Below are 24,135 nucleotides of genomic sequence, written 5' to 3'. Positions count from 1 at the left end.
TCCCTCTCCAGCCTCAGGTGTAATCTCCCAGCTTCTCCCTTCTCCCTGTCCCTGCTGCTGCACCCTCACCCTTGATCTCTGGCCGTTCCAAGCCATCTGCTGGCCTCCAAGCACATGATGCTTTTCCATTCCCTCCACCCGAAACACCCTCCTTCTAGCGTTTTGTCTTCCTCTGAGAACCCAGAGAGAAGCTCGGACTTCACTTTTTCCAGGGCCCATTCAATGACCCATCCCTTCCTGGCAGAGTGCCCACAAAGGCCTTGGGCATAATAGTTGTTCATTAAATAACTGCTCAGTGGATGAACAGAAATATCATCCTCTCCTTCCTCCCTGGTCCGAGTCAGCTGCAGCCCCAGCCCATCCTAGTCCAGTCCCCTGGGCCCCCGATGCCACCCAGCCCAGCCCAGCCCAGCCCCGGGCTGCCTCCAATGGACCCTGGACACAGCCTTAGCACGCAACTTCTGAACAGCTGCCAGACACGTTTTTCATCCTCCCTTTCCTAGGAAATTGTGCAAGAATGGGCAATGGCAGGCCTGGACTTTTTATATTTAAAGAATATAATTAAAAGTCTAAACAAAAAAAAAGGTTTCTTAAAAATAAATTAGGAGTTTGGGATTAACCTATACACATTATTATATATGAAATAGATAAATGACAAGGACCTACTGTAGAGCACAGGGAATTCTACTCAATACTCTGTAATAACCTATATGGGAAAAGAATCTGAAAAAGAATGGATATATGTATATGTATAACTGAATCACTTTGCTGTATACCTGAAACTAATACAACATTGTAAATCAACTATACTCCAATATAAAATAAAAAATTTAAAAATCTTTGTATTTTAAGGTTTTTGTTAGGTAGAGTGCCTCCTAGGAGACAGAGGGTGAGATGATATGGCCCCTTCTGCCTCGAATAGGGTTTTCAGAACACAATATTGCTTTGATGCACTTCTACAAAAAAATATATTCCACCCACATCATGGTTCCACTGATTAAGTTATACTGGGGGAGGGGCAAGGGTTTCAAGCAGAGATCTTTTGGTACCTAGAGCTCATCTCACACTGGACCTGTGAACCTTCCTGGTGTACTTGTCACCCCTGGCACCAGCCCCTGCGTTATAACTGGAGCACAAACAAGGATTTCACCTTTTTATCTTTATAACCTTCTACTTAAAAGGAAATTTTTACCAGCACAGAACAAAATTCGGCAGGTAAAAGCTCTAAGAACCCGGAGTGGTGAAGGCCCAGAGAAGGGTTAGTAAAGTGGGTTAAAGCTGCAATCTACACCTCCTTTTCTCTGCGAGCTGAACAATCTATCTTGGGTAAGTTCCCTAAGCTTTCTGAGCTGCAGATTCTTCTCCTTCAGCTGTACGTGGATAATATTATCTCTCTCATAGGGACCTTTATGAAAATTAAAGGAGATGCTGTATGTGTAGCAGGATGAAAAACATGATTTTAGTCTCTGTTTCTGCTGAAGCCACAAGACAATGGATGATGCATTCCAAAGTGAGCTATGACACCATCATGCAGGACTTGTGAAAGAAGACCCTCTCCCCCTTATCCGACCACCTCCAGCCCACAAAGAAGGGTTGGATGAGGAAAACAGCGGGAGAGCGGAGGAGGAATTTTGGAGAGAGCAGTAGGTACCCTCCAAGTCCCAACTGCCCAGTCGTTACTTCTCAGGAGTGATCTCAAAGGCACTGTGTCCCTGGAGCTTGGATGTCATCAAGGGCTGGTGTCTAAATCATGCCTTAGAAACTGAGGATGCAAGAGAGATGGGTGGCCAGCTGGAGTGGGAGGGGGGGCGTTTGGATTGGCCAGGGGAGAGGGGAGTTGAGTATTTTCTATAAGCCGGAGGTGTGCAACAGGCAACCTTGTGTGTTGTGTAGATCCTTTTAAAAGAACCACCAGGAAGAAACTTCCACAGAAAGAAACTGACAGCTGGGAATTCCCTGGCAGTCCAGTGGTTAGGACTCGGCGGAAGGGGGCCCAGGTTCAAACCCTGGTCGGGGAACTAGGATCCAAAAAAAAGAAAAAAGAAAAAAGAAAGAAGCTGACAGCATCTGTTATGGCTAAATTGTGTGCCCCCAAATTCATATGTTGAAGCCCTAATCCACAGTACCTCAGAATGTAGCTATATTTGCTGATAGGGCTTTAAAGCGGTGATTAAGTTAAAATGAAGCCTGTAGAGTGGGCCCCAGTCCAATCTTTACAAGAAGAGGGATTTGGACATACAAAGAGACACCAGGGATGCACATACACAGAGCAAAGGCCACGTGAGGACACAGGGAGAAGATGCCGTCTACAAGCCAAGGAGAGAGGCCTCGGGAGAAACCAGCCCTACTCACACCTTGATCTCGGACTCCTAGCCCCCAGAACTGTGAGGACATAAATTTCTGTTGTTTAAGCCACCTAGTTTGTGTTATTTGTTTTGGCAACCCTAGCTGACTAATACAGACTGCTCAGATTCTGGGAAGCTAAGGAAAGAGTCTTAGGCACCTGCTTCAAGGGACCAGCAGCTTAGAAATCTCCACAGTTAAGGAAGGAGGGTGTTCTCTGAAGTAGCCACAAAATTGTACCAAGAGATAAAGAAGCAGGTTTCACACCCACCAGGCCCAGCCAGTGGGATGCCAGCTTCCCACAGTGTCAACCAGGAAGTAAGAACTTCCTGCTCCCCTCCACGCCAGGGGGCAGAATCCCCAGTCAGCCAGATGGAAGCACAAGGGGGGGAAGCAAGAAACTGACCACAGACCCCCTTTCCCAGCTCCAGGCCCCACTGGAGGAGGATCCACTTGGAAGGAAGTTTGAAGGTCTGGGTTATTGCACAGACCTGGATGTATCAATTACTGACCTGAGGCAGTGCTGGAACTAGAAAGGTAACCAGAAGAGTCAAGGACCTGCCCTAATTTTCATCCCAGGGCAAGGAAAGAGCGGGGCGCCACAAAAAAATTTAGGGGCAGTGATAGCCTCAAATAAAGTTGGCTTCCTGAATATACCTGGTGGCTCCTGCTTATTTAACATCTGTTCTCCTACATATGTGGCAGCTTAGCCTGTCTCTGGTCAAGTAAGCAATGGCATTCATTGAGCAATTATTATCATTCCAAATTCCTTCCCTGTCACCGTTGGACAATTCCATCCTCCTCAAGCTCGGCAAAAGCTAAGGACAACAGGCAAACCATTTAAGAGCTTCTGCGTTCCTGGAGCTTACTACTCAAGTGCTAACGTTCTACAAAGCCAGGGTCAGAACACCACCCTCCATACCTCATGACCCAGAGAAGGAAACTAACTCCAAACCAGCCACAGGGCTGGGCAAGCTTTAGAGTCACATAATGCTCCAGAGAAAACTGAGTTCAAATCCTGACTCTGCCACCTGACAGCTGTGTGACCCTGGGCAAGTTACTTAATATCTCTGTTACTTCAATTTCCTCATCTATAAAATGGAGATGATAAAAGTAGCCATCCCATAGAGTTATTATGTGGAATAAATGAGGAAATAGATGCAAAACATTTAGGACCTGCCTGACACAAAAGTTAGCATTATACATAGTTACACACAGCTAGCATTATAGGTCAGTGCCCCTCAGAGTGAAACCTTGCAATAACCTTGGTTTATTGTAAAGAACATGACACAAGATGCATGGCGATGCAAAGCACAGATTCTAGAACCAGACTGCCTGGGTTAGAATCAACCAAGAATGGAAAGCACGTTGTATAAGTGTTTGCTATAATTCCTAGCAGTACAGTCAGATACGTACAGTCATACATACACATAGACAACACATAGAATAAGAGCTTAATTCCGGCAGCTATTATTAGAGAACTAGTCTTCTCAACAAACGCACATGGACCCTGAAGTTTCTGGTCACCCAAAGACATCAGAGACATGGAATGGGGATCAGATGGGAAGAGTGCTTCCCTACTCGGGAGGCGGCAGAACTTGACCTCAGTTGCTTTTGCTTCTTTATTTGTTTACCAGCAGACAGTGGCTCTCAAGCAAACAGGGTACCTTGAAAGCAGAAACCCATTCTCCTCGGGCCGGACCTTCAGCCATGACCTCCAGCACCCCCTCCCCGCCAGCAGCTCTCAGCCTCTCTCCTGTTACCTGGTCTGGTTCCTTCCTCCAGGGTAGGCCCCACCTGGCAGGGGAGAGGCGAGGTACCACTGCCTTTCAGCCTCCCGAGAAGGTGACATTTCCACGGTGCCCAGCTGTCCCTGGGGCTGGCTCTCCACTCAGTTCCCACCGCCCTGGGCCCTGAGGACCAGCGGGGAAGCAGGCGCAAAAGATGAAAAGCTGACACCCTCCGCAGGAAATCATTGTTTAACTGATTCCAGGACTGAAAAAAACAAGTGTGACGCTGGAGAAAGGAGAGCAACGTGCCATTCAAGGCCATTGTTACAGCCTCCTCTCTGTGTATCGGGAAACAAAGAGGCCCTCTGTGTGTGAGCACGATGCTGTGTGTTACCAGCCACTTCTGTGTTATTCCTGGGGACGGGAAACGGGAAACGAGGCCACAGTGCCCTTCTGGGTCTGGTGCGCTCTGGACTTTGCTAACACAGTCACCAGGCCAGTCAGAGCTGGGAGAGCAACTTCAGACTCCCAGCCCATGGTGTTCTGTAGTGGGGGCTAGGGACCCCCCGTCAGGAGTGACCTGGGTCCGTACTAGTCTTCTAGGCATGGCGAATTGCCAAGTGCCCCTTCCCCTCCCTCTCCTCTTCTCTTACCAGTTTTCAGAGACTCACCACAAGTTAGAGCTGAAAAGACTCACAGCTATCATCTCTTCAAACACTCCAACTCTCAGCTTTAATGAGGGGGCACCTGGCCCGGACTGATGCCCCGCCACGTGCCATGTCAGCTGCAGTTGGTAAGGCCAGATGAATCATTATGTGGTAGTATCCATGGGACCCCCTCACAGACCAGACACTCCGTTATGATCAAACTCACAAAATGAGGCTCCTGCCTTTAAATCCTGGTTCTGCCACTAATTACTCATAGATTGCGAGGGTTTTTTTCTCTGAGCCTTAGTTTTCCCACTTGTAAACTGGGATCATCCTTGGATTACTGTGGGGATTAAATGAGTTAATACATGTAAAATTCATAGAACATCACTTGGCCTGTAAAAATTGCTCAAGAAGCATGAGTGACAAATTAGATGCTCATATTATACCTGCGATTTGCTTAGATTCATGAGGAGAGGGTATGGGGATGGCTGGAAACCCAGGATCTCGAATACCCAAATTCAGCCTTGCCACCTACTATGGCCTACGTTTGCCCCATTAGGTCCCTCAGGGAAGCTGGGCACCAATAAATACCCATTGACCACCCGAGCCAGTGTTTGGGAGCAGCCAGGGCTCAGCTCCGGGCAACCGTGGCAGTGTGGAAAGGTGGCAATGGCATAGCCAGGCCTGTCAATCTTTAAAGCAACCCAGAAACCTGGATTTTTATGTCAGATTTCCCAATTTTGAAACAGTGTTTCCCAAGCACTGTTAGCGCAAAGCGAGTCTTGAATCATGCAGCTTGTGATGCCTGGTCTGGACACACAGGGCATTCCCAAGCCAGGGCACGCCTGTCGTTTTCAGATCTACTGGCCTCCGTTTGCCCGCAGCCTCCGGTGAGCTGATCAGGCCACTTCACAGCCCTCCTTGACTTGGAGCAGGTGGTGTAAGATCAAAAATGATGAGCAGCCCGGTCTCCCTGGACACCTGTCCTCATCTCAGTCCATGAAATGGGGGTGAGGAAAAGGGAAACCAGGGAAATGAGGGGGGCTCTCCCTCAAGGACGATGGTCCCTTGGCCTAATCCAGCCACTGCTGACATTCCTCTGATAAAGGGCAGACCGAGGGCTTAAGCCCCCATAATCTCCATCAGTCACCTCAAAGGAACATAAATATAGGTCTAAGTGACCACAAGTGCTTACCGTGCAAACGCAACTTCAAAACAAGAGTGCTTATAATGAGATACCACTTCACACCTACTAGGATGGGTATCATCAAAATGACAGATAATAACAAGTGTTGGTGAGGATGTGGAAAACTGGAACCCGCAGACATTGCTGATGGGAATGTAAAAGGGTGCAACCATGTTGGGAAACAGTCTGGCAGGTCTTCAAAAGGTTAAACACAGAGTTACCGTATGACCCAGGAATTTCACTCCTGGGTATATACTCTAAGAGAAATGAAAACATAAATCTACACAAAAACTTGTTTGAGAGTGTTCACAGCAGCATTATTCACAATAGCCAAAAGGTAGAAACAACCCAAATATCCATCAAATGATGAATGGATACGCAAAATGTGGTGTATCCACACAATGGAAATCATTCAACAGTCAAAAGGAATGACATACTGATACAGGCCATAAGAACATTAGGACCGCCCAGGAAAACATTAGGCTGAGTGGAAGAAATTAATTAAAAGACCACATTTCATAACATTCCATTTATATGAAATGTCCAGAATAGGCAAATCTATAGATATAGAAAGGAGATTAAAGGTGGCCTAGGGCTGGGTGTGATGAAGAGAGTTGGCAGAATGATAGCTAAAGGGTACAGTTTTCCTTTCGGGGGTGATGAAATATGTTCTCAAATTGGCTGTGGTTATGGTTACATAACTCTGTGAATACACTAAAATCCATTGAATTGTTACACTTTAAGTGGGTAAATTGTATATGTGAATTACATCTCAATAAAGCCATTACCAAAGAAAGAACCTCAAAACTCAGATTGCTGCCCTTAATTACCTTCTATTAAAAAGAAACTCTTTATCCATGTCACTCTCTTCACCATAGCCCCACTGGAGAATACAGGACAAGAGCTCTAAAAGGATGGTTTCCTCAAAGGCACAGGGCTCAAAGGAGGGTAACCAACTAGCTTGGTTTACCCAGGACTATCCCACTGTTGGCACGGAAAGTCCCGTGTCCCAGGCAAACTGAGATGGTTGGTTGATCACCCTAATGCCAACTCTTTCCCAGAGCACTGGATAGTTCTGCCCTTCAGTGCTGCCAATGGCTAGAACCAAGTCTCCATATAAATAATCCATCCCCATTTTGGGTACAAGTCATCCCTGAGCTCCCTCTAATGGTCAAAACGTATTTTTATTATTGTTGCGCCTAACTTACAGATGAGGAAACTGAGGTTCAGCAATGAAATAACTCGCCAGAAGCACACAGGAGCCAGAAATTGAACCTCGACCTTTTTCCAAAGCCCAAGTTACGCCTTCCACTCATCATCTTGTCTCTTACTATACCATTGGGTTGATTGTCCAAGAATACCATTAGATTTTTCTTGCCCCCTGGAGAAGGTAGTCAGACATCCAGACAGAAGAAGCATGAGTTTTCAGCTATAGCAAGACAAAGAGTCATGTAGAGCTTGGTGGTTAACAGCACAGACTCTGGAACCGAACTGCTCAAGTTTGAACCTGGGCTCTGCCAAAATTTTAGCTGTGTGACCTTGGACAAGTTACTTAACTTCTCTGTGCCTCAGTTTTCCCATATGTAAAATGGGGAAAATTATAGTACTGTGTGTGTGTGTGTGTGTGTGTGTGTGTGTATCACACAGGATTGTTATGGGAAGTAAATAAATCATTAAGTGTAAGAGCCTTAAAATGGAGTGTGGTATATTTATTAAATAAATCTATTTAATACATTTGTTTAATAATACAAATTTATTAAATAAATGAAAGCAAGCACAGATCCATATACCCAGAATTGGAAAGAAATCAGACTAGGCCTAACAAAAACCAGGTGGTGAGACCAAATCATGGAAATTAACATTCTGTTCTGTTCTTTCCCATGTAAATGTTTATGGCTGAGGAATTGCTGGAAGCTCTCCAGGCTATAGACAAACCTTTAGATGCAACATGGCAGTGGCAATGCGGGCAGTCCTAGAACAATGTGATGACCTGGTGCAGGGTTGCAGGCCCTGCCTCGCACTGATGGAGCCCAGGGTTTCCTCTCCTTTCATGCCTGCCCTCGAGGGCAAGGAGAGCTGGGTACCCTCCCACTGGGGCAGGTAGGTGTGATCAACATCATTTTTTTGATCAACATCAGCTTAAGTTGAAGTTCAAGAGGCTCAGAGAATTTTCAAGAATTTGTTCAAGGTGAGTTAATAACATGTAGAGTTATATGTGGGATTGGAACTTAGGTTGAATTCTAAAGTCCCTATGCTATTCTGCCTACATGAAATAGTTATTATTGCTCTGTAACAAATTACCTCAAAGCTTAGGAACTTTAAATCACGAATACTCATAATCACACAGTTTTTGAAGCCCAGAGAGCCAGGAGTGTTTTAGCTGGGTGGTTCTGACTCAGAATCTCTCATGACGTTGTAGTCAAGATGTTGGCCAAGGCTACTGTCATCTCAAGGCTCTACCAGGGCTGAAGAATCTGCTTCCAAACTCAGTAATGGGGCTGTTGGCAGGCCTTAGTTTCTTGCTGGCTATTGGCCGGAGGCTTCAGTTTTTCACCACATGGACCTCTCTAGAGGACTGTTCATAACATGGCAGCTTGTTTTCCCCGGAGCAAGAGATTCAAGAAAAAGAGAGCAGACGAAAGAGAGTACCCAGAAGCTGCAGTTAACTAATTGCAAAAGTTAAACTAATTAGTTTATAACTAATCTTAGATGTGATATACCACCACTTCTGCCACCTGCTATTGGTCACAGAGACTAATCGTGGCACAACAAGGGAGGGGACGATACAAGGATGTGACTACCAGGAGGCAGGGGTCACTGGGAGCCATATTGGAGGCTGGTGACCACTCTGCCCATCTTTCCAAAGTAAGACAAGAAGGCACAGACCTGCAAATAATAAGGTAAAATCCCTGCAGAAAAGTCACAGAAAGCAATTTTAGTCTAACCACTTTTGAGGGGTTTTTGTTTATTTAAGAAAACATTTACTTCAATCAAGGCACTGGGCTGGCCCTATGAATACAGGCAGGAGTAACCCTAGAGCTTACAGGGACTTATGGCAGAAAACAAGAATCAAGCCATGTGGTCCTGGAAGAAGAGAAGAGGGAGAGGCCAAGAAAGAGAGCTGGGATCAGGACTCCAGGACAAGGTGGGTCTAACATCTTCTAGTCCAGATATGGGTTCATCCTCAGACAACCTGGGTTTATTTTCCTGGGGCTGGACAACATCCTCACAGAAAATGGGAGAGAGAAAAGAAGGAGGGGGAGGAGTAGGAGGCAGAAAAACAAATGACCAATTCCCGGACTTGCACAATTAGACATTCTTTCTCTAGCTTGAATTTATCAGAACCTGTTTCAAGCCAAATTTTGCTAAGGAACTGGGTATGGAAAAAGAAAGAACCAACTAGATCCTAAAGATAGATAAGGGAAATGTCAGAGGCTGGGGTTAGAAGGCAGAGGAGACAGGTTCCTTAAAACCAAGTTCCAGAACTTTACAATTTGAGTCTGTTCTGAGGTAGGACCTCTGATCACTGGGCAAATCAGAGTCCTGGACTGCCCACTCAAAACCATCCTTACATTCATAATTATCTTGTTGAATAAATGAATTAAATCATATCCATGAACCACCCCTCCCATCCCCACTATAGGTGTAATAGGAACCTAGTTAGGTAATATCTTTCATTGGATTCCCTTTCTACTCCTTGTCCCAAACACTTCCTCACCTGCTCATCAAAACCGATCTCCCCTTGGACTAGAGAAAGTCATCAACACCCTTTCCTCATCTGGATAAGGTTAAAAATACCAGCTCCTACCTACCCCAGAGACACAAAGGAAACTGTACACATGAAATCAATTTTACATTCTTCAAGACAGGCGGGGTGGGGGGTAAATTCCAAGAATTGCAATGATGTGCACAGCTACTTTAATTCTAACAGGCCAGGTACGAAGATCACTCCAGAACAGCTAAGGCGCTTGTCAAGCCTGCAGATGCATTCCCCAAATTAGCCAGCCCACCCATGTGAGTCAAGAGAAAATCAGTTTCCCTGCCCTGGTAAGTAGACAAGCCAAGCCAAGCCAATTTCCTCCCCTGAAAACCATCCAGCACCCGCGTCCTCCAAACCCCACGGTCCTAGAGTCCCCGCGCTGAGCTACCCAGCCTCCGCGCCCTACTCGGCTCCTCCCCATCCCGTAGTGCCACGACCCAGGCAGCTCCCGCCACCCTAAAGGACTACGGCCCCCGGTATGCCCCGCGCGGCTGTCGGAGTCTCCCGACCGCGCTGCTCCGCGTACCTAGGTCACGTGACCCGGGGAAGATGGCCGCGCTGACGGCGGAGGTCTTTGCAGCTCTCCAGAGCCTGCTAAAGGTAAATGAGAGGGGTGGGGACAGCGCGAGGCGGGCCTTTGTCTCCGAGACTTTGCACAGAGCAGGAATTGGGAATAAATGGACCCCGATTTGGAGCCACGACGCTGCCACTGCCTCTCACTGTGACTCCTAGCAGGTCGTTGCTCTTTTCCGAGCTTTTTGAAAGTACGAACAAAATTAATACCACTTTGACAGGATAGTGGGGAAACAAGACAGTGGACCTGAAGGCGCTGTACAAATGTTCCCTACTAATAGTATCTGGGGCTGGCTTTCGGGGTTGGTGCGTTGGGATGGTAATCTCTAGATCCGCGTTGCCAGTTCCCCATTTCATCCCGCAGCCCATCTGCGCTCTCCAGTTCTCTCCTCTGCGTCCGCCCCCTGAGTCAAGTGTGCGTTCTATATTCTCCTGAGTCCTAGGTTTTTTTATTTGCTTTGACCTGTGTGAGGGCCAAAACACTCTCCTGACAATCATTTGAAAAACTGTGAGGATGGAAGGGATGTACTTCATATGGCGTTGTAGGAGACTGGAATTTTTTGCTTGATTTATGACTTTCCCTATAGAAGAAGCGGCGGCTTTATCTTCCTTCGTAGAACTTGTCACTAGCTGACATTATGCATCTGGTTGCCTGTTGTCTGCCTCTCTCACAAGAACGTGAGATCCACGAGGGACCTTGTTTTTAAAAAAACTCCAGACGAAGAGGGTTGAGTTAATTACACTCAGCAGTTCATGGCACAGCATCATCATTGGTCCACGCGATGGTCCTTCTTTTGTTTTAACCGCCTCGCCAGTGTTCACGTGTATTCTCCAATCTCTACGGGCATCTACTATTATTCACAAATGTATGCGTAACAAGCGTACCCTCCACACCTGGCATACAGCATGTGCTCAAATAAATAGCTGTTCTATGAATTAATAAATGTTGTAAAGCTGGGACTGGAAACCTAGAGCTCTCAACTCCCAACCCAGTGCCTTTTCACCCTTACTGTGGCTGCTCTGCCCCCAACCTCCACCCCAATCCCTCTTCGTTCTATGGGCTTTTTTTCTTTAATACACTTATAAAAATCATTATTAATGTGTAACACACATACAAAAAAAGTGCACAGATTATAAGTGCACCGTTTAATGATTTATTACCACCACCACAGTCAAACAATGAAATGTTACCAGTACGACAGAAGTCTCTCTGTTGTCCCTTCGTTATTTCCCTCACTCTGCTCCCCAACAGTAACCACTATCTTTACTTCTAATATGTCAATTTAATATGGCTCACATTTGAACTTCACATAAATGGAATAATAGGGCATATTTTTGTGTGTGTTTCTGGCTTCTTTTGTTTACTATTATGTAGCAGTAGTTCATTCATTTGCATTCCTATTGTCCTATGTACTTTCTTTTTTAAAAAAATTACATAAACTTTCAATTTTGAGATATAGGTTTACAGGCAGTTGCAAGAAACAATACAGAAAGATCGCATTTACCCATTACTCAGTTTCCCCCAATGGTAACATCTTGCAAAACTATAGTATGATATCCCAACCAGGATATTGACATTGATAGTCAAGATTCAGAACATTTTCCATCACCACAGTGTTCTTCATGTTGCCCTTTTATAGCCACACCCCCTTCCCCTCTGCCCTCACCCCTTTCGTAACCTCTGGTATTCACCAGTTTGTTCCTCATTTCTGTAATTTTGTCATTTCAAGAATGTTATATAAGTGAGGGACTTGCCCAGTGGTGCAGTGGTTAAGAATCCGCCTGCCAATGCAGGGGGCACGGGTTCGATCCCTGGTCTGGGAAGATCCCACATGCTGCGGAGCACCTCAGCTCGTGCACCACAACTACTGAGCCTGTGCCCTAGAGCCCGCGAGCCACAACTCCTGAGCCCACGTACCACAACTACTGAAGCCCGTGCTCCGCAGCAAGAGAAGCCACCGCAATGAGAATCCCGTGCACCACAAGGAAGAGTAGACCCCGCTCCCCGCAACTAGAGAAAGTCCGTGCACAGCAACGAAGACCCAACGCAGCCAAAAACATAAATAAATACTATAAAAACAAATCAGTTGTTTCTATAAACAATGAAACATTCAAAAAAAAAAAAGAATGTTATATAAGTGAAATCATACAATATGTAACCTTTTGGGATTGGCTTTTTTCTTTGAGCCCTATTTTCTGGAGCCATGTTATGTGTTTTAATAGTTCTTTCCTTTTTATTGCTGAGTAGTATTCTATGGTATGACATCTACATTGTTTCCAGTTTTTTGCTATTATAAATAAACCTGCTGTAAACATTTGTATACAGATTTCTGTATGAACATAAGTCTATATTTCTCTGAGATTAATGCCCAGGAGTACAGTTCTGGATCATTTGGTAGTTACCTGTTTAGGGTTTTGTTGTTTTTATGAAACTGCCAAACTGTTTTCCAGAGTGGCTGTACTACTTTACATTCCCAACAGCAATGCATGAATGGTCCAGTTTCTCCCCATCCTTGCCAGCATTTATTGGCATCACTATATTTTATCTGAGCTATTCTGATAGGTGTGTATTTATATCTCATTGTGGTTTTAATTCGAAGTTCCCTGATGGTTAATGATGTTGGACATCTTTTCGCGTGCTTATTTACCATCTGTGTATCTTCTTCAGCAGAATATTGCTTTATGTCTTTTGCTCATATTCTAATTTCATTGTTTGCTTTTTTACTTTTGCATTTCTTTATATATTCTAGATAGTGGTCCTTTGTCAGATATGTGGTCTGCACATATTCTTTCCTAGTATGTAACTGTCTTTTCATCCTCTTCACAAAGGTGTATTAATTTGCTAGGTCTGCTGTAACAAAATACTACAGACTTGGTGGCTGACACAACAGAAATTTATTGTGTCCCAGTTCTAGAGGCCAGAAGTCTGAGATCAAGGTGTCAGCCAAGTTGGTTCCTTCTGAGGGCTTTGAGGGACAAATTGTTCTGTGCCTTTCTCCTAACTTCTGGTGGTTTCTGGTGATATTTAGTGTATCTTGGCTTGTAGATCTCTGCATTGATCTTCATGTGGAGTTCTCCCTGTTTGCATTTTTGTGTCTAAATTTCCCCTTTTAATTAAGACATCAGTCATATTGGATTAGGGTCCACCCTATGACCTCATCTTCACTATTTATATCTGCAATAATCCTATTTCTAAATGAGATCACATTTTGAGATAGTGGGAGTTATGACTTCAATATATGACTTTTAGGGGGGGACACAGGAGCTCCATAACAGGAGCTTTAGCAGAGCAAAAAATGTTTTAATTTTGATGAAATACAGTTTTTCAAAAATTTTTCCTTTTATGAATTGTGGTTTTTTAATGAATTACGCTTTTGGTGTAAAGTCTACGAACTCTTTGTGAAGCCATAGCTCTCCAAATTTTCCCCTATTTTTATCTAAAAGTTTTATAGCTTTATACTTTACATTTGTATAAAACTTTTTAAAATATTATTTATTTTATTTTTGGCTGCGTTGGGTCTTCGTTGCTGTGCGCGGGCTTTCTCTAATTGCGGCGAGCGGGGGCTACTCTTCGTTGCGGTGCGTGGGCTTCTCATTGTGGTGGCTTCTCTTGTTGCGGAGCACGGGCTCTAGGCACGCGGGCTTCAGTAGTTGTGGCACGGGGGCTCAGTAGTTGTGGCTTGCGGGCTCTAGAGCACAGGCTCAGTAGTTGTGGTGCACAGGCTTAGTTGCTCTGCGGCATGTGGGATCTTCCCAGACCAGGGCTCTAACCTGTGTCCCCTGCGGCAGGCGGATTCTTAACCACTGCGCCACCAGGGAAGTCCCTACATTTATATAACATTTAAGTCCATGATTGATTTTGCATTAATTTTGTATAAGGTGTGTGGAAAAGTTTGAGAATTTTTTTTTTTTTTTGGCCTGTGAATGTCCCCTTGTTCCAATATCATTTGTTGAAAAGGGCTTTCTTTCCTCTATTGAATTGCTTTTGCAACTTTGTCAAGAATCAGTTGGGCATATTTACTGGGTCTACTTCAGGGTTCTTTAGTTTGCTCCATTGATCTATTTGTTTATCCCTCTGAATACCATACAGTCTTGATTATCGTAGCTATATAATAAGTCTTGAAATCAGATAGATGGGTTCCTCCTACTTCATTCTTTATCAAAATTGTTTTAGCTATTCTAGTTCCTTTGCCTCCCTGTATAAAGTTTAGAATGGTCTTGGATATATCTAAAAAAAAAAAAACTTGCTCAGATTTTCATAGGAATTGGATTAAATCTGTATATCATTTAGGAGCAAATTGACATCTTAATGTGTTAGATCATCCAATCCATGATCATGATGTGTCTCCCCATTGATTTAGATCCTTGATTTCTTTTATCTGTATTGTATAATTTTCAGTATACAAGTCCTGTACATGTTTTGTTAGATTTATACCTAAGTATTTCTCTCTTTTTTTTTTGAGCAATTGCAAATGATGTTGTACTTTTAATTCCAGTGTCCATGTGTTGATTGCTAGTGGGTAGAAATACATCTGATCTTAGTATGTGTATCTTGGATCTGCAAACTGCTGAACTCACTTATTCTAATGATTTTTTTGTACATTTCTTGGGACTTTCTCATAGACAGTCATGTCCCTGCAAATAGGGACAGTTCTATTTCTTCCTTTCTGATCTGCAGACCTTTTATTTCTTTCTCTTGCCTTATTTCATTGGCTAGAATTTTCAGCACAATGTGGAATAACAGTGGTGAGAGCCCACATCCTTGCCTTGTTCCCAACTTTAGTCTTTCATCATTAAATATGTTTTCTCTAGGTTTTTTGGTAGATGCTCTATGTCAAGTTATGGAAGTTCCCCTCTATTCCTAATTTTATGAGAGTTTTCATCAAGAATGGATGTTGAATTTTGTCAACTGCTCTTTCTGCATTGATTGATATCCTATGATTTTTCTCCTTGAGCCTGGTAATATGGTGGATCACGTAGACTTTCAAATACTGAACTGGCCTAGCATCCCTGGAATAAATTCCACCTAGTTATAGTGAATAATCCTTTTTATATATTGCTGAATTCTATTTGCTAGTATGTTGTTAAGGATCTTTGCAACTATTTTTTATGAGGGACATTGGTCTGTAGTTGTTTTTTTGTTTTGTTTTATACAGTCTCTGTCTGATTTTGGTATCAGGGTAATCCTAGCTTTGTGAAATGAATTGGGAAGTGTTTCCTCCTTTTCTGTTTTCTAGAAGAGATTGTGTAGAATTAGTTAATTCTTTCTTTAAATGTTTGTTAGAATTCTCCAGTGAAACCATCTGGGTCTGGTGATTTCTGGGGGTTTTAAAATTACAAATTCAATTTCCTTAACAGTTATAGCACTACTCACGTTTTCAATTTTATATGGGGAGAGTTATGGTAGTTTGTGTTTTTTGAGAAATTGATCCATTTCATTTAAACTGTCAAATTTGTGTGTATAGAGTTGCTTGTAGTTATTCTCTTATTTTCTTTTTGAAATCTGCAGGGTCTGTAGTGATGTGCCTTGCTTCATTCCTGATATTGGTAATTTGTGTCTCCTTTCTTTTTAATTTTGTCAGTCTTGCTAAAAGTTTGTTAATTTTATTGATATTTTCAAAGAACTAGTTCTTTGTTCCATTGATTTCTCCTTTTTTATGTTTTCAATTTCTTTGGTGTCTGCTCTTTGTTGTTTCCTTCCTTATTCCTTTGGGTTTATCATGCTCTTGTTTTTCTAGGTTCTTGAGATGAGGACTTAGATTATTTATTTGAGACTTTTCCTCTTTTCTAATATAGGCATTTAATGCTGTAAATTTCCCTCTCAGCACCATCTTGGCTGTACCCCCAAAATTTTGGTGTTGTTTTTCATTTTCATTTATTCAGTGTAATTTGTTCAACTTTCCCTTTAATCTGTGGATTATTTAGAAGTGTGTTGTTTAAGTTTCCAAATGTTTGGACATGTTCTTGTTATCGATTTCTAATGTGATTCCATTGTGATCACTGAGAACACACTCTGTATGATTTAGTTCTTTTAAGTTTGTTAACGTTTATTTTTTGGCTCAGAATATCATCTATCTTGGTATGTGTTCAGTGAGCTTTTGAAAAGAGTGTGTATTCTGTTGTTACTGGATAGTGTTCCATAAATGTCAATTAGATTGATTGATGGTGTTGTGGAGTTCTTCTGTGTCCTTGTTGAATCCTGTCTAGTTGTTCTATCAATTGTTGAAAGAGGGGTGTTGAAGACTCCAACTGTATTTATAGATTTGTCGATTTCTCCTTTCAGTTCTGTCTGTTTTTGCTTCACGTATTTTGCAGCTCTCTTGCTGAGGGCATGCACATTCAGGATGTCTTCTGGTCAGCAGAACCTTTTACCATTACGTAATGTCCCTCTCTGTCTCTGGTAGTTTTCTCTGCTGTGAAGTCTACTTTATCTGATATTAATATAGCCACTCTTGCTTTCCTGATTAATGTTTGCATGATCTATCTTTTTCCATTCTTTTCCTTTTAATCTGTCTCTGTCATTATATTTGAAGGGAGTTTCTTGTAGATAGCATTTAACTGAGTCATATTTTATAATACACTCAGCCAATTTCTGTCTTTTAATTGGTATATTTAGACCACTTACAGCCAATGTAATTATTGAAATATTAGAACTTAAGTTTGCCATTTTATTTTTTGTTTTCTATTTGTTCTTTTATTTATTTTTTGTTTCTTTACTTTTACTGCCTTCCTGTGGCTTATTTGATCAATTGAACATTTTTTGGAATTCCATTTTGATTTATCTGTAGTGTTTTAAAATTCATTTCTCTTTATAACTCTTATAGTGGTTGTTCAACTTATTACATTTACATCACAATCTCAGTGACATATCAGTGTCATCATTTTACCAGTTAGAGTGAAGTCATCCCTTTATCGTCCTACCCTTATTTATAATATAATTGTCTTAAATATTTCCTCTATATACATTTACAGCCACGTCGGACAGTGGCTCTTCTTTTTGTTCATATATCCCAGACTTCGAGCTGAAGAACAGGGCCACCCAGAATGCCAGTGGGTGAAAACAAACAAACTCCAACAAATACTTGCTCTCTCTAGCCAAAGACCAAGAGAGGGGCGGCTTAGGAAGACAGAAAACTTTTAGACAATAACTGCTCTACTCCACCAAAACACCACTGAAAACACTGTGGCCGCGCTCCACTGTACGTCAACAAAGTCTGAGAGGGAACACCTCCCTCAGGGCGGTGTCAGAGAAGGCCAAGTAGGGAGCTGGACCTCCATCCCCACGAGCTGGTAACAAGTTCCGCCACCCCACGGTATTAGTGGAAACTACTGGAGCCAGAACTTCCACCCCTGCCCAGTAGGTACAAGGAACCCCTACTTTTGGGTGTGAGCAGGAGCCAAGTAGGGGAGCTGGACTTCTGTCTGCATTTGGTAGTAATGAAGCAACCACCCCCAGCCCCACCATGCTCCCCCTGCCACCTGAGCAGTGTCAGAGAAAGCCAGCTAAAATAGAAGATTTAAATAAGTGCCAGAGGCTCGGAACGTAATATGGCCACGTCATTCCTTTGTCATGAGGTCCGTAGCAGGTCTGTCTTCTCTTCTCCCCTTTCAGAGTCGTCTTACATTTGTTTTGTATAAAGTGCCCAGGGAATGTAGTTGCGTTTAGCAGGAAAAATAGGGAAAAGTACATCTATGTCATCTTCCCAGAAATGGAAGTGTCCTACGCACCTCTTAGGTGTCACACCATGACGGAGACAGTGTATTTTCAGAGTCTGAGTTTGTTGCTTGTTTTGTTTTTTTCCATCTGTGAATTTATAGGCCTCCTCGAAAGATGTTGTCAGACAGCTGTGCCAAGAGAGCTTTTCCAGTTCAGCCCTTGGCTCGAAAAAGCTCTTGGATGTTACGTGTTCCAGCTTGTCTGTGACCCAGGAGGAGGCAGAACAAGTAAGTGGGGTCAGAAGTGACCTCTGGCCCCTGGCTTCTCGGCTCATTAGTCTCTTCCTTGACTTCCCAGTTGTTGCCGCATCCAAGGGAATTTTTCCCCTGAAGTGTCTGTTGACATTATAGCAAACTTAAAATAGATGCTTTTTTCTTTTTTAATGTTAGTGAACTTAAAAGCCATTGTCTTTGAACCTTCACTTCCTTATGATAAGTGAGGCGTGGATGGGAAAAGTATACCCAGAATCGGAGATCCTGACCATTTCCTTTTCAGACTTGTTACCTAGACAGTATGGACAAAAGCCAACCTTGCTATGATTTTCTTTCCCAGCCTGTAACTTACCGGTGCTGATGAATTGTTGGCTGGATAGCTTAGGCAGACTTTTCAGGGATGGTTGGGCAGAAGCTGTGAGGCCTGAGTATGATTAGGGAGGAGGTACTGCTGGACCTCACCTGATCTCAGGTGGCCAAGAGGACAAGGATGTATGTAGCACTCACAGCCTTATCTTTCCATGGCAACTATGTTTCTAAAACAGTAATTCATCCAAGCAGACCTGTGCTGTTGTTGTTATTTTTTAATCTGGAGCTTGGCTCATTGAAGTGAGAGGCAGCAGCAAGGTTATGAAAGTGAGTTGGAGTCTTAGTTTGGGTTCCTCAAAAGTAGACCCTGAGGCAACAACTTGGCTGCTGGTAGTTACTTGGGAGGTGATTCTAGAAAGCACCGGACCGGGAAGAGAGACAAGCCAGTAGAAGGATATGTTAGTGAGCGGTCACCGCTGTGGGCATCTGCAGTTGGGATCCTGTAAGAAACCACGTGGATAAATGCCCCAGCACTGTCACCCTGGAAGGCAGGGAGGTTGGGGCATTTATCCACTCACTCCCACCCTTCACCAGTAGAGGCTTAACGTCCCCTCGCCTCTGGGTTGTGCTTTTCTGAGCTGAGCAACCTCCCGTGGCATCTGGGAAAGTCCTAAAGAGGAGGAAGTTACCTCCAGAGAGTCCTGTTCTGTTCAGCTGAGCAGCAGATTTACTTTTCCTCGCCCCACCAGGTGACAGCCTAGGGGCAAGGACGTGACAGTCCACCAGCCTGGGTGAAAAGCCCCAACTCCCCAGGAGCCAGTACCTCTGGCAGCAGTTCAGTAAGCACGGCTTTGGGTGCTGGCACAGACCATGCAGCCACACTCGGTTGCCCAAGCCGCGGGCCCTGGTGTTTCTGCAGCCCTCGCGGTCCAGAGGCAGGGGACTGGTGCAGCGCTGTCTAGTAACACCGCTGACTTTCCGCTTCTCTCACATTAAGAGGGGAACAGGCTAGAAAGTTAGCTTAAGGTCAGAGTCCGTGCACAAGGAAGGGGATTTATTAACCCTTTGCCCACAAGCAGAGACTTTCTGGCAGGTTGACAGCATCCTCGGTCAGGCAGCTACATGTCTTCTAAGCAACAGGTGAACTTGGAGGCGGGCCGAGGCACGTGAGCATCCGCATCTGCACCAGGGGCCTCCGGACTCCTGGGATTCAGTTTGAACGACGGTGGTGGTCTGTGGCAGGCCCTCTTCCCAGCATGGGAGATAGAGCCCTGTCCCCTATCCCACTGCCCCTCACCACCCAGGGCTCCCCGTCTATCCTGCAGCTGCTCCAGGCTCTGCACCGCCTCACCAGGCTAGTGGTGTTCCGTGACCTGTCCTCCGCCGAGGCGATTCTGGCACTCTTTCCTGAAAATTTCCACCAAAACCTCAAAAACCTGCTGACAAAAATCATCCTAGAACACGTGTAAGTGCTTATTTCTTGGGAGTTTCTTGTAATGCTTGTATTTTTTATTCCTGTTCTGGAAAAAATATGCTTATTCTTGAAAAGCAAGCACAGGTAAGCAAAAGGAAGGAAACCATAATCCCACCACCCAGAGGGTTAGCAGTGTTAATTCCTTAATGGGAAACCTTTTAAGACTGGTTTATTTTTTCCATTTATACATAGAGGGGTTGGTTTTGCTTTTGTTTTTAACACAATGGGATCATGCTGTTTTATAACTTGCTTGTTTTCATTTAACAGTATTAACATTAATGATATTTTAGGTCGATAAATATTTACCTTCAATATCATTCTTAATGGCTAAATATATTCCATTACATGAAGAAATTATGTGTAATTTAGTTAATAAATTCCTTAGGGTTGGACATTTAGGCTATTGGCAGTTTTCACTGCAGTGAACAATTTATGGTGGAACCTTTGCCCACATTGTGCTTCCTTATTTCCTGACTGGTAAATGGTGGTATTGAGGCTTTGGCTTTTTATTATCGAGTCCGCCATCGGAAAGATTGCACCAGCTACTCCACCAGGAGGACATTGATGTGCCACTCTCCCCACACCATCACCAGCACTGAGGGTGTTTTGTTTTGTTTTGTTTTTTTACTTTTTATTCCCAGTTTCACAAATGGCAAATGGTACCTCATTTCAGTTTATATATCTTTGGTACTAGTGATGTCAAATATCTTTTTCACGTTATTGGTCATTTTTATTCTTTTGTGAATTTTCTGTACATTTTCTAGCTGGGCAAATCCTTTTAGATACATACAATTTAAGCAGAACGGATTAACTGCTGGTTAGCAGCAGGCTTGAAGAGACCTCTCTGATAGTAATAACTGATGATGCTTACTTCCCAAGGGTTTTGTTGTTTATTTAGAAACTTTCTGTTGCGTGACCACAGTTTACTCTGACTCTGCTCGGCATCTCACTATGGCGTGATGTGTGTAGCATCAGACACGTCTGTTTAGATGTGTTTTGCGTAAGATGCCGTACTCTGCGTAGTAGATGCTCAGTAAAAAGGGGATAAGTTGACCTTTTCTGTTTTGTCTCTGAGAACAATAGCACGGTTACAGTGCATTTAGCGTTTTCTTGCTTTTCCTAAGCCATGAAAACTAACAGCGCCTATGGCCTTAACATCACTCAGTTTTGTAAAACAAGCAAACAAAAAACTGCTTCTTGGAGGGAGGCGTTTCTGTGGTCCTTTCATGTCAGGAGGTGATTATAGGTTTTAAGATCACAGAAGGAGCAGAGGCCCAGGCCCATGGGCCTCATTATCAGAAGACTCAATTTGCATCCCTTTTCCATTATATTTTTCTTATCTTTCCCTCTTAAACAGACCTACTTGGAGAGCTGAAGCCCAAACAAATCAGAGTGAGTACCGAGAAACCTGCCTCTTCCTCCCTCCCCCTCCTCCCCAGCTCCAGCCCTAAATCTACCAGAGTTTTTAACTAAAGTCAAAGTGAATTAACCTAATCCCAAACCGAGTAGTGTTAAGTATTTCTTTTTAATTCCACTTTTTAATTTTTTTTCTGGTTATAAACCTAATATAATGGAGGCATGTTGTTAAGAAACAAATATCCTAAGCAGAAAGTGAAGTACTTAAAATAACTATATTTCCATTGGAAAACAAATTAACCATAATTGAAATTAGTGTGAAAGATTGAATAAAAGTGGGTGTTTGATAAACGTTCACTAAACTCACTCTGCGCCGGTCACAGTGCCACAGACTCTACCTGCATTAACTCATTTAGTCCTCCCAACAACCCTGTGAGCTAGGCTGAGATCATCCCCATTTCACAGGTGAGCAAACAGAGGCTCAGAGGTTAGACAGGTGGTAGAACCCACATTCAAGCCAAGTCTGTGTGTCTCTCAAACAAAAGCTCTCTCCGCTATTGTCAAAGCTACACATTTCCTAAGACTCCGGCCACAGCCTCCTCTTCTCCACCTGCATCATTCCTCATTCTGTCCGGACATCTGGAGGGTTGGGTGTTCAGGCAGAAGCCTGGAGGTGCTGACCACCACGAATGTGCACTAAGTGCAGGGGCCACGATCAGTGGTAAGGAAGGCCCGGGGCTTGCTGTGGGGTCTTGGGCCCTGTCTGTCTGTCTCCCTCAGAGGCTTGCTGTGTGGATCCCATGCATTGCACATGTGCAGCCCTTGGAGCTGCCTGCCGTCGAGGAAAGGCTTAGTCACGCAGGCGGCGTGCGCACTGAGCCGAGCTGTCCCCACACAGTCTCTCTGCCGCGCCTGGTCGACCTGGACTGGAGGGTGGACATCAGAACCTCCTCAGACAGCATCAGCCGCATGGCCGTCCCGACCTGCCTGCTCCAGATGAAGGTACATCCGCTCTCATGCCCACTAGAAGCAAAGGAGGGGCAGCAGGCACTCGGCGCCCCTGCGGGCCAGCAGAAATGCCAGACTCCCAAGTTTTAGGATCTCCAACCCCATAAATAAAAAAAATTTAGCACCCCCAAAATGCAGTGTTTATTTAGAAAGTATATGTGTATTAACATAGCACAGTCATAATAAAACATATGGCGAAACTAGAAATTTTAAAATAAGACAAACACAAAATATAAATTTTAAAATAATTTGCTGATACCTAAAGGTTGTCTTAGACGCTTACAGGAAGGTTTGGCTTTAACGATAGAAGCACGCACTCAGATTTCCAATTGCCTTCTTGAGAATTTTGGTATACTTTTCCAAATTCTTGTCCAATCTTAGGAGGCTGTTGCTGTTTGTACTGTGCTGAACAAGGGCTCCTATTAGCAGTTGGAGAAGTATCAGTTCTTCATCTTATTGTTCACATTCTTCATTGGTGTTATCTTCACTTCGCAGTTATTTTCAGGAGTCTTTTTAAGCCACATACCCATTTTTAGGGTTTGTTTAGTTAAAACTAGGTAGCATAATGCTGTATTTACTTAACCACCAGACACCCAGAAACTCAACAGCTGTAAGAAAATGAAAGAGGGTGCCTCTAACAACTAAGTTTTTAACTATTACTAAGGCTTACTTTAAAAAAAAAAAAAAGTACAAATACATATAACTAGAGGTTGTAATATTTTTCCTGCATCCCAGAGGATTCTTACATACCCCTAGAGCCCATGGCCTAAAGTACCAGCATGAACCCAGGATGTTTCCTCACTCGAGTGCCCAGAGGGAGTTGGGGGCGGGAGGGTGAGTGAGCCTGGCTTCTCCGACCCCTGCCCGGAGCCCCTGAGACAGCTCCCTCCCTGTCCCCATTTGCTGAGTGCCTCCAGGCTGCGACTCTCCTCTCCGTGACTCTGAGCAAAGAGCCTCTCTTCCGAGCTTTGCCAGAACGGGGTAGGTAGGGACTGCAGGTCGAAGAGAGGCAGCTCTGACTTTGGGGCAGTGTTCTCTTTTCAGATCCAGGAAGATGCCAGTCTGTGTGGGGAGCAGCCCTCCATGTCAGCTGTCACCGTGGAGCTGAGTAAGGAGACCCTGGACACGATGTTAGACGGGCTGGGCCGCATCCGGGACCAGCTCTCCGCTGTGGCCAGCAAGTGACGCGGCCAGCCGGCCCCCAGCACACGCCGTCCTTGCAGCAGGCAGCGGTGGAGACGTGGGGGCTGCCATCCAGCCCGGGCGCGGTTGGACCAGGCGGAAGCAGCCAGGCCCCTGCGCTGCTTTTTCCTCTTTCCGAAGTTGGAGCAGAAGCTGCTGTCTCGCGAGGCTCCTGTGTGGGACTTCATGACCCCGGTGGCAGCAGGAGGGAGCGTTTGCTTGGTCAGCCGCCTCCGCCTGGCTGATTGGAACATTCAGGCCCAGATTGTGGCGCTCGTCTTAATAAGTTCCTTTCACTCTGATGAGCCCATTTCCAGCTCTGGAATGCACGCAGGGAGTCAGGTGGGTGACGCCAGCAGTTCTGCTTCTCTGTCACAGAAGCCAGGCGGATCCCACAGGGCAGGGCCCCCTCTGCGTGCCTGCCTGCCCCGAGTCCGGAGCCTTCCCGAGCTCCCTCAGCCCTGCTGGACCACCTGGCAGCGTAGGAAGTCTGAAATGGGAACTCACTTCCTTCTCCATAGAACCAGAGGCCCCTTCCTTGATGTAATGCAGCCACTCAGGTTGAAGAAGTAGGAGTGATTAGAAATAAATAACAGTTCTAAAAACTTCACGATTCTGGTCACGCTTCTGTAGCT

At 44.4% G+C, this 24,135-nt stretch overlaps 1 protein-coding gene across 2 annotated transcripts; it reads left to right on the top strand.

Moving 5' to 3' along the window:
- Nucleotides 1-10,184: 10,184 nt before the first annotated feature.
- On the top strand, nucleotides 10,185-24,110 carry COMMD9 (COMM domain containing 9). 2 transcript variants are annotated; one of them, XM_068556324.1, is made up of 6 exons: nucleotides 10,185-10,269; nucleotides 18,061-18,186; nucleotides 19,806-19,945; nucleotides 21,312-21,346; nucleotides 22,209-22,312; nucleotides 23,363-24,110. In XM_068556324.1, exons 1-6 carry the CDS (start codon nucleotides 10,219-10,221, stop codon nucleotides 23,501-23,503), a joined length of 597 nt encoding a protein of 198 aa, XP_068412425.1. In that variant the 5' UTR covers nucleotides 10,185-10,218; the 3' UTR covers nucleotides 23,504-24,110. The 2 variants fall into 2 exon arrangements, with proteins under 2 accessions (XP_068412425.1, XP_068412426.1); XM_068556325.1 differs by lacking the exon at nucleotides 18,061-18,186 and having other exon boundaries at nucleotides 10,202-10,269.
- Nucleotides 24,111-24,135: the final 25 nt, after the last annotated feature.

Source organism: Eschrichtius robustus, chromosome 11, assembly GCF_028021215.1.
Source record: "Eschrichtius robustus isolate mEscRob2 chromosome 11, mEscRob2.pri, whole genome shotgun sequence".
Lineage (NCBI taxonomy): Eukaryota > Metazoa > Chordata > Mammalia > Artiodactyla > Eschrichtiidae > Eschrichtius > Eschrichtius robustus.
This window is presented reverse-complemented; position numbering and strand designations above follow the sequence as displayed.

Bases quoted from the DNA above. Each gene is read 5' to 3' on its own strand.
- COMMD9 (XM_068556324.1), top strand. From the start codon at position 10,219: ATGGCCGCGCTGACGGCGGAGGTCTTTGCAGCTCTCCAGAGCCTGCTA. The intron at 10,270-18,060 runs GTAAATGAGAGG...GTGAATTTATAG, and splicing joins CTCTCCAGAGCCTGCTAAAG to GCCTCCTCGAAAGATGTTGT. The intron at 22,313-23,362 runs GTACATCCGCTC...TTCTCTTTTCAG, and splicing joins CCTGCCTGCTCCAGATGAAG to ATCCAGGAAGATGCCAGTCT.